The sequence below is a fragment of the Hippocampus comes genome, unplaced genomic scaffold, assembly GCF_001891065.2.
Source record: "Hippocampus comes isolate QL1 unplaced genomic scaffold, H_comes_QL1_v1.1 scaffold377, whole genome shotgun sequence".
Classification (NCBI taxonomy): domain Eukaryota; kingdom Metazoa; phylum Chordata; class Actinopteri; order Syngnathiformes; family Syngnathidae; genus Hippocampus; species Hippocampus comes.
Window position 1 is genome coordinate 305,539 of NW_017805832.1, and position 17,835 is coordinate 323,373.

General features: G+C 41.9%; 1 protein-coding gene across 1 annotated transcript; it reads right to left on the minus strand.

The window, feature by feature from the left end:
* Window positions 1-10,703: 10,703 nt before the first annotated feature.
* Window positions 10,704-16,088, minus strand: LOC109526320 (fem-1 homolog c). Its single transcript, XM_019887553.1, has 5 exons — window positions 15,481-16,088; window positions 15,200-15,388; window positions 13,297-13,808; window positions 12,431-12,607; window positions 10,704-11,948 (listed from the first exon to the last, which is right to left on the minus strand). Exons 1-5 carry the CDS (start codon window positions 15,601-15,603, stop codon window positions 11,684-11,686), a joined length of 1,266 nt encoding a protein of 421 aa, XP_019743112.1. The 5' UTR covers window positions 15,604-16,088; the 3' UTR covers window positions 10,704-11,683.
* Window positions 16,089-17,835: the final 1,747 nt, after the last annotated feature.

Consider the following 17,835-nt stretch of genomic DNA (forward strand, 5'->3'; position numbering starts at 1 on the left):
GATTTGGAAAATTAAAAGGTGGAATGGGAATGCACTGAACATTAAAGAACGAAAGTATTGAATTGGTCCATAAATTAGGAAATTATAAGTAATTCCCACCAAAATTTTCATTTGGGTCTTTTCATTTGAAATCTTGAATTGGTCAAAAAGGTGTGGAAACTAGAAGTAGTTCCCCTGAAATGTTCATTTTGGGCTATTACCGGTACTTTTGGAACATTTTGGAATAGAAATGAGCTGAACAGTTTCAAAATGGAATGGATGAAATTGGTCAAAAAATGAGGAACTTAGAGGTAAATCCCCCAAATGTAATTTTTGGGCTTTTGTTGAGAAATTTGGGGAAAAGAAATTGAATAGGAATTGAGTTGAACAGATTTAAGTGGCTTGAAGCAGTCGAAAAGTGTCGCAACGAAAGGTCATTGCCCCTAAAATGTTAATTCAGGGCTTTTATGAGGAAATTTTGAAAAAAAAAACATGGGAATCGGAATGAGCTGAATAGTTTAATGTCGAAACGGTTTGAATTGGTCCCCAAAATGTTCATTTTGGTCTTTTATTTTGAAATTTGCAACAAACACACCAAAAAGCAATAAACCACATTGTGTCATATATCAAGTTTAAAGCCCTTGACGAGGGCTTCCTAGATCTGTAACTGTTCCCAATTCTCCCTTGTACCAGTACTGCAGTAAGCTAAAAAACCTCACAAGGGCGAAGAAGATCAACTCTGGAGTTCAGTGATGCCTCATGTCACATCTACGCAATAATTTGTCCCAAATTCAATTCCAGTGTGAACTCAATGGCTCCACAGCAATCCAATGGAAACCCCAGTTGACCTCCTATTTGTTCTGCAGAACACTAAGTGCTTTAACTTCAGGCCTCTGCTGACTAGCCTGCAGAACATCAAAAGCGATTCATTTTTTTTTTCTGCATGTCATGACTTGGTTGTTTGAAGCCTCATGAAAGCACATCATTTGTTCAGTCACAGCAACGTGACTTATATTATGTGAATGTTCACCGAGGATATGTTGTGTGTTTCTGTGTTAGAAAACAAGCAGCGGTTGCGGCCCTGTTTCATCTTTGAGAGGTCGCGGTCGTCAGACAGAAAAGACAATGAATGAAGACTCGCGGGAGCAGAGGTGATAGGAGGGTGCGAAGCAGCAGAGCCGACAGCAGACGTGTCCGCCGGGCTGTTTGCATTTGCGCCGAGTAGACACTCGGTAGTGCACAGGTGCTGCCACTCTACCCCTGCTGTCATATGAAAGGAAGCGACACTGGCGCCACCCATGTGGTGACAAGCGCTCTTACGCTGACAGATTTTCAACTGCTTTTAAAAGACCACTGGCGAGTCTTGGTAAGACACTCTCCCTCACTACCAACACACCTGTCTCTCACGAACAACAGATTAGAGACCGACCCATCACTCTCTAACTACTTAGCCAACTTTCTTCATTTTGCCACCTACTACATCTGTTGCAATTACATTGTATTTAGAAATACATATGATAAAAAGGGGCGGCCCTGTGGTTGCCTGGTTTGCGCGTCTGCCTCACAGTCCAGAGGTGCAGGGTTCGATTCCGGCTTCCGGATTTCCTGTGTGGAGTTTGAATGTTCTCCCCGTGCCTGAGTGGGTTTTCTCCGGGTAATCCGGTTTCCTCCCACATTCCAAAAACATTCGTGGCAGGCTGATTGAACACTTCAAATCGTCCCTAGGTGTGAGTGTGAGCGTGGATGGTGGTTCGTCTACGTGTGCCCTGCGATCGGCTGGCAACTGGTTCAGGGTGTACCTCACCTACTGCCCAAACTCAGATGGGGTAGGCTCTAGGATGCCCGTGATCCTCTTGGGGATAAGTGGATTAAAAATAGATGGGATTTATATACTGTACATTGTATATCATTTTTATGAATACAATATTTTAGAATCAATTCCAGCTCCGGCCTCCCTGTGTGGAGTTTGCATGTTCTCCCCGGGCCTGCGTGGGTTTTCTTCGGGTACTCCGGTTTCCTCCCACATTCCAAAAACATGCATGGCAGGCTGATTGAACACTTTAAATCGTCCCTAGGTGTGAGTGTGAGCGCGGATGGTGGTTCATCTGTGTGTGCCCTGCGATTGGCTGGCAACCAGTTCAGGGTGTCCCCTGCCCCTGGCGACCCTTGTGAGGATAAGCGGATCAGAAAATGGATGGATGGATGGAATATTTTAGAAGTGATGTTGGGAGATGACAGATGGAGTGTTATCATTTGCACAATTTACCCAAAAGGCGAGTCAAAGCAAAGCAATGTTTATTGTGAGCTGTCATTTGCAGCAGGATCATGCTCGCCGGTGACGGACACCAGCAGCGGGTTGGAACATCCATCATAGTCTCTCTGGACACTGGATATGTGCATGTGCGTCATGACCATGACAAGCTGTTTTTAACACGAACCAACTGCACTCCCCTCAGTATTAGGTTTTAAACGTAAATGAGAATGTATTGGACAAATGCTGATAAGTACTTCATATTTAATAAAGCTGGGGGAGCCAACGTTCATACATCGTTTTTCTATAGCACTTTTCAACATTTAAGTTGTGGGTGAGCTGGAGTCTGTCCCATCTGAATTGCAGGGTCAAGGCCTTTTCACACTGCACTTAGCACAGTGCGGTGTGGGGTCAACCAAGCCATTCCTTGTGTAAGTGCGGCTATGGCACGACGATTCAATTCTCTGCCATCTATCTATCATGTGCCTTGGGCTTTCTATCCATCTATCCATCTATCTATCAGTCCGCCTGCGCTCCCGTTCGTCCGTCCAACCGATTTAAACAATGACAGTGACATATAAAAAAAGCAAGTTAGTCTGCTTTAGATGTTTGCATTCTAGCTGTAGTTGAGACGATGTAAAAAAAATAAAACGAAAACTATTAGAATGGTTCTTGCCAATCTTAAAAATTGCCGACTTTGATTCCAAGGGAGGGAAAAATCTCCAAATTCGGCCTGCTTGCTGTCGTGTGGCTTGATGTAGCTGCAGAGACAACTGAAGAAGCCTTTTGAGAGAAGCTGAAATGTTTTCAACATCAAAGACGTTGAGTGGCCTTTGAATTTAACACCCGTAGATAATCACATTAGTGAAGTCAAATACGATACAAGACGTCTTTATTTTGTCTAGCGCTTTCACAGTCAACACATGAATTGAAAATCATTATTCTGGAGATGACGAAATCAATAAAGATGAAAAAGTATGTGGGCTACCACTACGCTTCTGCCTCCACTTCGATAGCAAAAAACATATTTTCCTAGATTCAATAACCCGGTTGTCTGATGTGACTTTTGACTACATAATGATGTCACCGGTTAACAAAATCATCTCATTATGGACGAGGCTGTTATAATTTTGAAATTCCAACCTGGGGTCATCCACCTTGTCTCATTCATGCTTTCAACGACAGCGGCTGGACTGAATGTCATCACTTCAAATGTGCCTGCTGACTTTCCCAGTTGGGTAACACTGGTGCTGCACAAACATAGCAGAAGCTGCGTTAAATCAAACGCAGTTGGTGCGGGAAGCGACACCGTCGGATTAAATTGTGGATTTGTTTCCTGGAGATAGCTCGGGTAGGTCATCTACAATGTAATAAGGTTCCAGCTTGGATTTGGAGGTGTGAATTCATGTGCTTCAGGTGTTCATGTCGATCAGAGTTGATGTTTGAAACTGCTCAGTTTTTTTTCTTCCCTCATTACAATAAAACAAACAAAAGAAGCGGATATTCAGTGTGACCAATTGAGCAAGTTTTCTGGTCTGTTTGGTGACTTTCACAAGCCCAGAGCAAGTCACTTTGAAAAGCAATAAAATCGAATGACTTTTTGTGGTGTCATTGGAGACCTCTGAAGATGCCAAGACTCCTTCCAGAGAACATGTTCACCTCTTGGCTTCTAGACTGCAGAGGAATGGTCAGCTGTGGTTAATTTAACAATCTAGAACCCATTAAAAAATTATTTCACTCATGGAGGCAAAAATTCACTAAGCCACCAAATGACATATAATCAATTCGTCCTGTCGCATCTGTACATGCTGCACATGCAGCGGACTTAAGTCACTTATGTCACAATTCTGCACAATTCATTTTTTAAACTATTTTCTTCACTATTTATTTTTTAATTTACTAAATACTTAGCTTGTGTAACTACATACTAGATTGGCAACCCAATTCTACTATGTACACAAAATAAAATGCTTGGGTGTTTTTCTAACCCGCACGCTGTGTAGCTGTGGATTTTGAGCAGATTAGGTTCCTTTCACCCAGAACTGGGTTAACTATTTTGACATGTTTTTAAATAGTCACAAAAATATGTTTAAGGCTACATAAAGCCATCCCCGAATCAAATTTTCTGATGACCAGTGATTTTTTTTTTCCTGCAAAGGCCAAATGAGACGATGCAGGTGGAGCCCACGTTCGCTGCCGACACCAAACCACCTGCCACAGAGCTGAACGGGCGACTCATCGGGTCTGCCTACATTCCTCTGAGAATTCTGTTGCCTCTGATGGGGTATTCCTTTTTTTTTCCTGTCCGTCAAATCGCCACGTACTGTACAGTCTCCTCGGAGTATTTCACCGCTGTGACTCACAGCCGAGGATGTGGGCGTAAATATTTTGTAAAAAGGTGCTGGAATAAAAGAGCAGCCGCGACTGGAAGCACAGCCTGGACTATGAAGACTTATTTAAAGCCTCATCGGGAGGTTTCTGTCATTCAAATCCTTCGCTTCACTTTGCAGCACATGCCCATTTGAACTCGGTTGCTAACCAAAACAGCAGCACCAAAGGACATAAACAGCTCCTCAGATCAGATTCATGCCTGGTAAGGCACTACTCCTCTGGAGTCGGATATAAAAGTACAAACCCAAAAATAGAAGATTAGCCTTGAGTTCAATTTTGCGCTTCATTGAAACATATTTTCAGTATTTGTTTTCAAAGCTTTTAATAAGGTTTCAATTCCACACTGTTCAACAATCTGAAACGTCACATTCACTGTTGATTGGTTGTTCGTTTTTTTTTTTTTTTGGAGATTTCTCTTTTTGTAATTTCACATAAAACCGTAAAATTTTGAATAAAACCTGAAATGACCTAGTTGTGTGATATCATATTTCTGACATATCTAACAAACCAATTCATGTCAAAAACAGTCGAGAATTTGACCAGTTATGTTGGCTGTGGCACCGTACATGAAGAACCGAGTGGTTTTCCCGTGCCTGCATGGGTTTTCTCCGGGTATTCTGGTTTCCTCCCACATTCCAAAAACATGCATGGCTGGTTCATGGAACACTAAATTGTCCCTATGTGTGAGTCTCAGCACGAATGGTCGTTCATCTATGCGTTGCCTGCGATTGGCTGGCAACCAGTTCAGGGTGTCCCCCCGCCTCCTGCCCGAAAACAGCTGGGATAGGCTCCAGCATGCCCCACGACCAATGTGAGGAGAAGCGGATCAGAAAATGGATGAATGGATGGCATGGGACATAGAACTAAAATGGAACATAATTTAATGTCATCGTCATCAGTTGTTTTTTTCTTACGCTTCATATGCAGGGAAAAGGATATAACACCAGGGGGCAGCAGTGAGGCCGGCATACTTAGTTGTTATTTTCGAGATCACGTGCACGGACGCAGCAATTTAGCTGTGGGCTTGGCAATGTACAACATGCCTGGAGCTGAACTTAAATCATGCTGACTCATGCAAGAATACACACACACACACACACACACACACACACACACACACACGAAATAGTGCGTGCAACTATCATAAAAAAATCATATCCATTGATTTTATTGTGCGATTGTTCCCAATTAAAGCGGACATCATGCTTGACGCGTAAACTACGCAGCCGTCGTGTTTTTTTATGTTCATAACGCGACATAATTTAAAGTTAAACTTGAACTTCCTGTTCTACTTTCCAATGTACAAAGTAGTTAAAGTGGAAGCATAAGGACTCAACATATACCAACCGGGACAGCATTGCTTCAAATCAAAATGTCTGACTTCCAGTTCAAATTTCAGACATTGGTTCTTGTGACTTTTTAGTGCATCTTGTCCTGATTGACACGTCCACCAAAATTTCTGTCCGTGTGAGAAACCGATCATTTCTTTCCAACTTTCGAGAATGAGTTTTGGAGGGGTCATATTCTGGACGCCGACAATACATGTCCCTGTGTTGAACTTTGGATTCATTTAGCCAGCTAATTCTCGGACTATTTATAAAACGTCTTGTTTTGACAGCTGACTCAAAAAGCAGAGGGTCTTGATGAAAGCACGAAATTACCCACTCTCTCTCTCTAAATACGTATATAATATACAAACCTGTGACTTGACGGGATGAGTTGAGCCGCGCTATAGACGAGTATCAGATTCGCAGCCCATTGATCGGCACGTTAATACTCCAACCATCTATTTTAGCTCTTATGTAACGGGTCACGTTTCCCCATCTTCACTCGCTCGCTCCATGCTGAGTCCACCCCGCCTTCTTGTTTTACACACAGCAGGTGCTGCCACCCGATTGGTCTTTTTCGGGAAAAAGGTGACACGTTTGGCCGCCTTCACAGCAATTAGGGACACTTTCCGACTTCAGATGTGGAAAACGCCACGCCACGTGTCAGTTGGAATGAAGCACGCTGAACAAACAGCATTGAGGGACAACAAGGTCCTCCGGTGTTTACTTCTCAGGTGTTGGCTGTTGTAAAAAAAACAAAATCAAAACAAAACTTTTTTTGTTTGTTTGTTTTTTGTTTTATTTGTTGTCATTGTGTTAAATTTTCCATATCAATAACACTATCAGTCCTGTATCGTTGCGTACTCAAGAGTGAACACTCGCATTGGTATCGGTCTGAAATAAAACTGGTATCGAATCTCGCGAATATATATTTGCATGTTATTGGTATGCAAAAAAAAAATAAAAAATACAATAGGTTATCCCTTAGTTTTGTTTTTTCTTCCAACGAATCCAGTTACTCAACCAACGACCTATATAGGAGATAATATCTCGTATTAAAATGTCAGACACTACTCTGTCACAAACATCCATGTCAAGTTCACGCGAGAACGTCGGCGTGTCGAAAATGAAAAGACGACGGACACAGCGGGAGCTGAGTATCACGATGTTTCACCGCAACACATTTGTCTTTCTGTTTGCAAGAAATTCTTACGAAAATCCGAGACAGCTCAGGGAAATTGAATAGACGAGCCCAGACCCTGGGAACAGACGAGGAATCTCCCGCACGTGAGCAAAGTCAACAAAAGCGCACTTTGCCCTCGCTGAAAATATCCCCCTGGCGGGTTCCTCGATCAGCCGATACGTTTCTTCAGGTTTCATAAGGGAAAGGAAACACGCAGGAGTCATTTCAGTGTGTGTGCATGAGTCTATCCCGAGCTATAAATACTGATTTGCTGCAGCGCCTGGAAGGGGACACCGAGCACGCTACGTTCTCAAATTGTCTTTAGGATGCTCACTCGCTGCTTGTTCAGCTTTTTCCAAACTGGGGGTTGCGGGCCGAAAATAAGGCCACCTGGATTCGTTTGCTGATCGTCAGAGCATTTTATTTTACATTGCTATGAATGAATTCTACCTTGCACAATTTATATCATTAATAGCTTATGCTATTGTTTAGATTGTCAAATATTTTAAAGGTCCGTTCCACATGGCTTGCAATTCATTTGTTGGATTAAAATTTTTTTAACCCTTTCAGGGACATCGATTGCGACAGTGGACATCTTATCGGGTTACAGGGTGCATCAAAGGGTTAAACAATTTTTTTGGTCATACTCATTTTAATTAAGAACGTATTTTCAGCCATTTTGAGCCACATTGCATTGCATGCATTCAATCAATTTTAGTAACTGATAACTTTTAATAAATATGAGGAATTTAATGACACAATTGACATTGCAAAGCGGATGTGGAAAGTGATCATTCTCAAAACTTTAGCCACATCGTGCATTTGATTTGACTATTTTCCTTTAAAATCTTTCTTTTATCATTTATATAAGACAGTCTTCAAAAATATATATTTTTAAATCCTTGATCTGCATCGCTTGGCATTTATTTTTATTTATGCAGTAATTACAGTGGTCAACACAATTGTATTAATGTATACACTTTTTTTTAAAAAAAAGAGATGCAAATAAACTTTGAGATGCATTTTTTTTTTTTGCACTGATTCCAAATCTTCCCTTATTTTTTTCACAGCATACCAGTGGAGTTCATCTTTGATCCGCTCTCGCGGCCTTAACAGGTTGACACGATCACATGACTGTTGTGATTGTGTTGTCGCTCTTCGCCTGGAGTGCTATAAATACAATGGATGTCACTTGGAGACAGTGTAAAGACAGAAACCGAGTCTGGTGACTGAGTCCCAGCAGGTACCCACACGTGGCGGCCCGGGCTTAATGTAGGGCACCTTCCCAACTGGGCATTTATTCTCCACTAAATATAGACAAAGCCACAGACATAAGCTGAGCTCAGATCAGTGGCAAAAAGCCACGGAAGCTACAACCAGCAGAAGACTGAGGGCCTGATTTACCGAGATTCCAAATTGCTTACTCACTCACAAATGTGTCTGATGTCGGCAACAGGTGGTAAAGTGGTGGAAACCGCTGTATTTAATTTTTAAAGCACAGTACAAAGTTTGAAGTGATGGAATCGGAAGTGTGAGTAGAAGACTAACTTAAGAATTTCCATGCATCTATTTTCTGATCCGTTTATACTCACAAGGGTCACGGGGCGTGCTGGAGCCAATCTCAGCTATTTTAGGGCAGGAGGCGAGGGACACCCTGAACCGGTTGCCCGCTAATCGCACAGCACACTTGATTTTTGTCCCAGTGAAGTCAAAACTATTTTCAACAAGTGCAAAATACCGATTCTCGTTGTCGACTCTCATTTTGCCTACGCTTTATTGTCATAGTTATGCACGTGTACAAAAACAGAACTTCAGGATGCCACCTCCAAAGGCAGAAAGTTGCCAGTTTGACTGCCTCTCCATTCGGTGTCATTGTCATTTTACAGAACAGCATTTATTACAGCTGATGTTACCTTCGAAGGTGAAAATTTGTCAGGGTTGAGATCATTCTCTTATTTTATTTTGTTTGTACCAACAAGAGAAAAAGACCAGTTTTTCCAGGCAGTCTAAAAGGAGTTTCTACTACAACCACATAAAAACTGCCCTTTCAACTTTGCCCTTTTGCCACGGCACTTCACGAAAACTCTGACTTGACAAAACAACCCCACACAAAGCCAACGCACATACGTAGCTTATCTCGAGATAATGCGTGTTTATGTTTTGATGAGTCACTAAGTTCACAGCTGACCCGCTATGAATCACAGCCACGTGACGTCTTGCAGGGTTTATTTATATCACGGGTGTGGTTAACGAACCGCCACGTGACGTAAAAGATACAGCAAAGGGTCATTTTCAAAACAGTTAAGAGTGACTTTTAACGGAGGAAGTCAGCAGCCATGAATCACTGTGGCGGTCTTGGCTTGCGGGAAAGTTGAACTGCAACAGGCAAGATGGAGATCACGTTTTTATCTGGGTCGCTTCTCGGAACCAAGTGGACACACAAGACAAGTAAACCATGTGATGCGTACAGGTTAAAGGGTTTCTCCGGACACAAGAATTGAGTTGAAAATGTTTTCTGAGGTGGCGTTCTCTGCTAAAATGTCTCATCAGTGGAAGTGTAAATGTCACAGCAGATGATTAGGAAATTACGCTCAGACACTTCCAAGCATGACCCCTCCCCCCCGCCTCACTTAACCCCTCCCCCACACACATTTAAATTAGCATTTTAATACCTTTGTATCATAGTCTCATATTTTGCTACTTAAAATTTTTAAACCTTATTATCAATGTAAAAAATGTTCAATTGAAATGACCTTTTCTGATTTTACAAATCATCAAATCTCAACACATTGAAGTACTCTCGGGATTAATACCAAATATTTTCATGTTTAAGATTTTTTGATACGTTTGATAACATTTCAACATTAATAGATGTCTTGATCAAAACTTGACACAAAATGGTCATTTTTGCCTTTCAGATTTGCTGACATCGCGGTATATCTGAACATTTCTGACTGTTTGAAAACATTCAGGACAAATGTTTAAAACACTTTTTTTTTAACATCTGAGCAAATGTATACATTTGAGCACATCCAGTATTAATTGGAAAAAAAAGGATATTTTTTTTTGTTTTATTTCCTGATGCATTTGATAGGTAGTTTAAGAACTGCCAGTAAGAATTTTTTTTAAAATCATTTTGAAATTTTTCTGATGTATTTGAAAACATTTTTTATATCTGGAAACCCTTTCAGCAGAAGGGCTCATTTTTATGAGCATTTAATCTATTTTTGAGAAGATTTCAAACTCCGAATAGCTTTCATTTTATACAAATATTAAATTGTCACTTTTTTCTTTTACATATGAGATTTCAAATTTTTAGAGCGCTTTCGATGCATTGGTTAAAAAAAAGAAGCACTTTAACAATTTAAAATGAAAGTAATACAAAAAAAGTGTCACATTTGTTTAAATTCGAGCAATTTCGCATAGAGCGTTTAACACCCCCCCACACACACACACACGCAAAAAAAAACCCGTTGTGTGGCTGTGTGGGGACATCTTTGTAAAATAGCTTCTGATCGAGGTTCAAAAACTGTCAACAGGAACTTGCACAGAAAAGGAGAAGAGGCACGCACAAGTGCAACATGGGTTTATTTTCAAACTGATTCATTAAGATGCGAACAGGATTAATGCTGTGTCCAATCTTAAACTCCGCCCTCAGTAAAGTGCTGATTCAGACCAAGTTGCCCCCATGAGTCATCATATTCCCTCCCCCCCCCCATTTCACACTGTCCGGTTGAAGAAAAACAGGGTGGGGAAAAAATTATCCACTGTGACATGATGAAAAAGCCCTTTTTTTCTTCGTCCAGCCATTCAAAAGCCACACATCCAATTAAAAAAAAACAAACAAAAGCGAGAATGTGCAGACATGATCATTCGCAAAGCTTCACTGTTGCGAAACGAAAAACCAGCGGCGGCGGCCATCTTGGAACGCTGTCTTCGAAAGACGGCCATTTTGGGATTGGACAAAATGTGAGTCCCGACTGTGGCGATGAGGTAAACAAATGAGATATATTGCACAGACGAGTAAATGAAAAACAGTCACTTTCCAACAGCCTAGCCTGTGCATAGAAGGAATTGAATAAAGCACTTTTGGTGTTAGCGGACCCCCACGCCCCCCCACGACCCCCAGCCAGCCTTGCCTTGTAAATGTAAAGCTTCTTTTTTTAATGGCTTCTTCTGTAGAATGCACACCAACTTTGTAAAAAAAAAAAAAAAAAAAAGAAAACGAACATGATTGAGAACGTTGACAACCATGATGGGACGAGGAAAAAAAATTAAAGACCTGAAAAGTCCCCGCAAAATAAAAAATTGAAACAAAACAAACAACAACAAAAAAAAAAAAAAACACCATCAAAAACAAAAACATGGAGAAAAATCTCTCAAGTGTTGTTCTGTAGTAATAAATAGTGTGCCAATTTTTTTTTTCCTGGAGCCCCCCAAAAACAACAAAACAAAAAAAGTATAAATCCATGTCATGAATCCAATCCTGTTTGTTGCATTGATTTGGAGTTCAAGCCGCCATTTGGTTTTCCACGCAACCATTTCCAGTCATTATCTGTGGAGCAACACGAAGGCCTCCAGTTTTTCCGGGATGTTCCCCTGGTAGCGGAGGCCATGCTTGATGATGACACGAGCGGCCAGGCACTGCAGCGTGGTGTGGTTGATGGGCTGAACGACGTTGCGCGCGAGCTCCTTTTCGTCCAGGAGCTCGCAGGCCGTCTGTTGGAAGGCGTTGGTGCTGTCGAAGTGAGCGCCGCCCGACACCAGCATGTTCATGATGTCGGCGTGGCCGTTGGACGCGGCTATGTGGAGTGGGCTGGCGGGCCGAAGTGGTCGGGGGTTTAAAAAAAAAAAACAAAAACAAAAAAAACAGCGGTATAACACACTGTGGGTCCAAACCCTTTTTCCTACCCACCAGCGAGCAATTTTCAAGCACATTTTAAGTCAAGGAATTTTTTTAAAAAAATTTTATCGATAACTGGGGATTCCCGAACGATACCCATGCTCCCTCTGGTGGTATCCAACAGAATTACTGAATTAAACACTCAACTCAGCGCAATGTTCGAGCAGCTAAAACTTTTAAACTTGTGAAATACAACTCACATATATTTAACTTTTAAAATACTTTTGCATTTCATCTTTTAGAAATTAAAAAAAAAACATTTAGGGAACATTTTTTTAACTTGTTTTCTAGCTACAAATTCAGCAACTTGATATTCCAAACTTAACATGAAATTCAAGTACCGAATTATTGTTATAAAAATTAACTGAGGAATGAGAAGGTGAGCTGAGACAAACCTGTTGTGGTCGTCATCTCGACTGTCGACGTCGGCGCCACACTCGAGCAGGATGGCGGTGACGGTGAGCGAGGGGAATTTGCAGACCGGGTAGCGGCCCACGCAGGTGGTGTTGCGGTCGGCAGCCAGGTGGAGCGGACTGAAGCCGTTCTTGCCCCGTGGCTGAAGTTTCAGAAACCTGCACACGTGCAAAAGAATTTTTTTTTTTTTAAATAATAAGTAAATAAACAATCTTGGGTTGTGGTGTACCATAATGTATCACTGAAATGATGTATTAAAGACAAATCAGAACAATTTTTGAATGCATATTAAAAGAGATGCTGTAATGTAATAATTAATCAAAATACAAATTTCGACTGATTCTACTATTTTCGGACTTCTAGTAGGCTCCAGAAAATAGGATGTCAATTTTAGTAGTATGCAATTTTTCTACTAAAATTCTGCGTGTAACTCAAATTGTTTTTAAACAGGGACATTTCATTTGTAATACATTTCTTACTTAGTTAATACATTCTTTCAATTTCTAATTCTTAAAACATTTTAAGCACTTCATGTATGAATTGAATTTTTTTTTAATCACTTAAATTGTTGGAGGGATTTTTTTTCCAATAATTGAAGCATTTCTTGATAGAATGTGAACTTTAATTTTTTTTACATTTTTTTTTAAGCAAATTTCAAATATACTTTCTGTCTGACCTGATTTTTTTTTTTTAAACAGGTATAACATGCGTTTTAAATTGTAATGTATTTCTCCATCAATTAATACATTTAAATCGATTTGACCAATTTCCACATCCAAAAATTAAAACAGTATCTTGTGCAAAATCTCATTCGTCTTGGTACAGTCTGTGCAGACCTGGACCGTACCTGTAGATTGTCTCCTTTTTGAAGTGGTCCTGCTCCGTAGTGCACGGCACCTTCTCCAATAGACAGATGAGGTGCAGGATGATGGACAGTGCCTTGCTGAGCTGGGCGGGGTCCGGCGGCAGCGAACGCCTCTGGCTGATGGCGCGGTCGATCTCCAGCACGCTTTTGGACAGGATGCCCATCAGGTCCTCAAAGGACACGGACGTGCCCAGTAGGCCCTTGGCACGGTCCTGCAGCATGAAGGAGAAGAGCTCGGCGAACGACAGCAGGCTGGACGCCGTCATGGGGCTCAGGGGGTCCAGGTTGCTCTGCTGCATATCCAGGGCGTACTTCCACAGGTTGATGCAGCGCTCAAAGTTGCCCGAGTCGGCGTAGACGGCGCCACGGTATCGGATGTAGTAAGACGTGTCCGGATGCTGTGGGCCCAAGATTCGCTCGCGGATGAGCAGGGCCTGCATGCGCATCTCATCGGGATCCGAGATGAGTCCATCCAGTTCCTCTCCATTTGTCACCTGGGGGAATGGACGGCAGGGTTACTCCCCAATTTCCAAAGCACCCAGGGACCATTAAAGACCCTCCTGAAACTGCTTGCATAGTTCGGGTCCCGAGTATGGAGGCTCGAGGACCCGAGTGAAATCACTTGGTTTCTTACGACTAAACAGGGGCGTTCCGTCAGGGCCTCCAAAGCCTTTTCTTACAGGCCCAAACACTGTCAAAAGCACAGATCTACTTTTACAACTTAAATCACCTTTTGGATTCCCCGAATCATCGATAGAATAATTGATCGGATAATCTACTGCAGCAAGATTCATTTGTGACAGCCCTAGCTCAATTGACACTAAATCCACATCATGACAGGATACACGAAAAATTTAAAATAACCACTTCTATGACTAGTAGAGGTTAGGGGGTGGTTTTGGTTTGAGGTTGGTCGATGAACTCCAAATTTCCAACTCATCCAAGGGAATTCCCTGACTAAATGAAAACAAATATACTAGACAGAGGAGTGACGCTTAAATGCAAAAGATGTGCGCTGTCATCATTGGGTGTGGACAGAGCCCGGGGGTGAAGTTTGATGATTCCCCATTAAACAGGAAATTCGGGTTTCATTTCGCATCATGATTTTTTTTTTTTTTTAAAGTCATGAGGACCCATGCCTGAAAAGACACTTGGAGTCTGCAGTTTATTCAAATTTGGGACAAGTGGAACAAGTCATTTGGCTTTGCTCCGATTGCTCCAAAATTAAAAACCTCAAAAATATGACGGATGGTACAAACCCAATTCCAATGAAGTCGGGAGGGTGTGTTAAACATAAATAAAAACACAATACAATTATTTGTAAATCGTGGTCAACCTCCATTTAATTGAACATACTACAAAGGCGAGATATGCAGAGGTGCAGGGTTCAATTTGGGCTACGGCCTTCCTGTGTGTGTGGAGTTTGCATGTTCTCCCTGTGCCTTGGTGGGTTTTCTCCAGGTACTCGGGCTTCCTCCCACATTCCAAAAACATGCATGGCAGGCTGATTGACCACTCAAAATTGTCCCTAGGTGTGAGTATGAGCACGGCTGGTTGTTCGTCTCTGTGCGCCCTGCGATTGGCTGGCAACCAGTTCAGGGTGTCCCCCGCCTACTGCCCAAAGACAGCTGGGATAGGCTCCAGCACCCCCCGCGACCCTTGTGAGGATAAAGCGGTTCCGAAAATGGATGGATTGATTCCGTTTTTAATTATGTTTAACACATCATCCATTGGAATTGGGTTTGTAGACACATTTGAGTTTGTGTTGTGTATGTGTGGGGGGAGGATTGAAGAAAAATGTGGTGACTTGCCATAAAATACAGAACAAATCTTTCAGCTGCATGAAATCACGTTCGCCACTGTTGCGAAAGTTTGACCGACTTACCTCCCGGGCATAGTCGTATGCCATGATCAGCTGCTTGGGTTCGGGTTTATGGACCACGCTGTTGCTGTCTATGTATCTTAAGTCCATGGCTTTTTTCCAGTATTTCAAGGCTCCCAGCAGGTCCCGCTTTTTATCCACAAACGTGGCCCCCAGGAGCTCAAGGGCGTCGATGCGCTCCTTGTGGCTCGTCTAAGCGAGAGCGAGGAGTCAATTTTTTTCTTTTCTTTTCCGAGAGAGCATCAAAGGCAAGACACTGCATCGGCCCGGTTGGAAAGCCTCACCTGGTGGTGCGCGGTCAGGTAGTCGACAATGTTGGTGTGACCCGTGACGCTGGCGGAAAGTAGGGGCGTCATACCGTAGCCGTCTTGCTCCATGGATGCCCTGAACTGCAGCAACATCCGCATGATCTCCAGACTGCCTGACTCGGCGCAGTCGTGAAGTGCCGTGTTGCCTGAAAAGACGACCACAAAACAAAAAAAGATGAAATTTCAAGGGAAGTGAATTGAAAACTTCGATAATAAAAGGAAGACTTAAATTGAGTGTCGTTTTCTCTGGCTTTACCGGCGGGCATGATAATCCGTGAATTTATAGGTTGCAATTCTGTCTGGTGTTTGCAATTGGATGGCATAGTCGATTCGATCTAAACTTGTCTGAAGTCAGCTCGGGGAAGCTGAGCTACATCCATGCAGACCACCGCTATGATTCAACGGTTCCGGGCTGTATGTTTCACTGGCAGTGAAACAGGAGTTCAGAACATTCCGATTCTCCTGCCAGCTCGCATTTGAAGCGCTGCGAGTCCTTATGATTGCACCGTTGGTGTCTCGATGCACTGTCAATTTAATAGAATGTCCTGTTTTTGTATCATGAAGGGATGGAAATTTGGATAGAATGCTTTTTTTAATCAAATTGGATCAATCAATTCATCAAAAAAATTGAAAGACTAATCAATAAAAATAATGGTTGGTGAGCAGCTCTAAAATTGAAAAAAAAAAGTTGACACTTATCCATGTGATCGATATTGGAATCAGTATCAGTTGATCTCACTCACCGAATTAGCAAGAAATAACCCTGATCAAAGCACCTCTCATTTCAAATGCAATTTTATTTTATTTTTTTACGACACCTGATGCATATTACAAAAAAAGTTGCTCATGGTTTGTGTTCTGTAATATAGTCGCAAAGTGCCTTTTGTGATGTGGTGTTTGCTTTGCAATAATATGAGGTTCGCCCTACGCGCAAAGAACTACCGGCACCCATTTTGCGCAGCTTGACAAGAAAACGTGATCACCACCTTTTTTCATTTCATTGTTTTTTTTAATTATAGCGAAGTATTTTAATTTTCTGAGATGGTTTGAGGATACCGCATTCGACCTTCCATAGAAATTTTGGTTACATCGCCACTGTCGCCATGGAGCTTTGTTGGAAACAAAGAAGCCACGCCTTTGTATTTCGGCATCGATGTTCTCAGTCTTGGTTCACAAGGAAGATGATTCTCATTTACAAGACTTGTCACAGCGGGAAATTCTCACTCCAACAGGCAACGGCAGAGTTAGCACGTTTAACCGAAGAGCGAGCAAGATTTGCTTTTGAAAGTGCTCTATAAATACAGTTGAGTTGCATGGCAGCCAGGTCGCATCAACACGTAAAACCTGGTGAGCCAGGGATTTAAGACTGTGTGGTATTCGGAGCAAGTGGCAACAAGCACGACAGCGTGTTGCGGAGGAGAGACAGAAAGATAGACATTCTATTTATTTTTTATTTTTTTTTATGCATTTCATTTGGACTGGAGTGGAACTAATTAGCTCCACTAAATGTTAGAAAAACACCACTGAGGAGTACAAACAGATGAAGTGACAGCAATTGTTTTCCCATTTATACCTTTTTTACTTTATGATGATTGTTCTGTTTTATATGTTGTGTCCCTCACATAGTACTGTACACCGTGTTGTATTCATCCTGTTTCATATTTATTTTGCCTCGTTTTACTCTGCTATCTGCAGTCAGGTCGCCATAAAAATTTAAAAATATATCAAAGTGCATTTATTTATTTTTTGGGTTCAAATGTTGAATGTATTTATTATTTACCGGTAGTCATTTATCTGGGACTTTTGTTCCCATATGAAGGTATAACAGCATAGATGGTCAATTCATTTTTCAAAGGCTCCACGTGAGAAATTGGAACAGTTGCTTCCAGCAGAAATACCATTAAATTTCCAACTTGGATCTGACCCATATCCCAAGGACCATTTGCAGTATTGTTGGACGTCTCAGCATAAAAAAAAAAAAAAAACAATTTTGGGACAGCCAACATTCCCCATTTGAGAAGGCAGGAGCAGTAACTCCCGACAGTGTGGAGAAAAGGGAACACGATGCCCAAATACCACCTCGCCCCCTCCAAATCCACTTCACAGGATAACACCTGTAACCATGGCAACAATCAAACGTGGCTTACAATCAAATCTCACCTATACATGCACACACGATACGAATTTGGTCTATGTTTTTATGATGACCTTGACCTTGATTAGACAATACGATTGATTTTAGGTAGAACTGACGTGTCATTAAAGTGTAGTCTTTCAACTTTAAGTAGTTTCACAAAAAAATTGATGACCCCCCCCCCCCCCCCCCCCCCC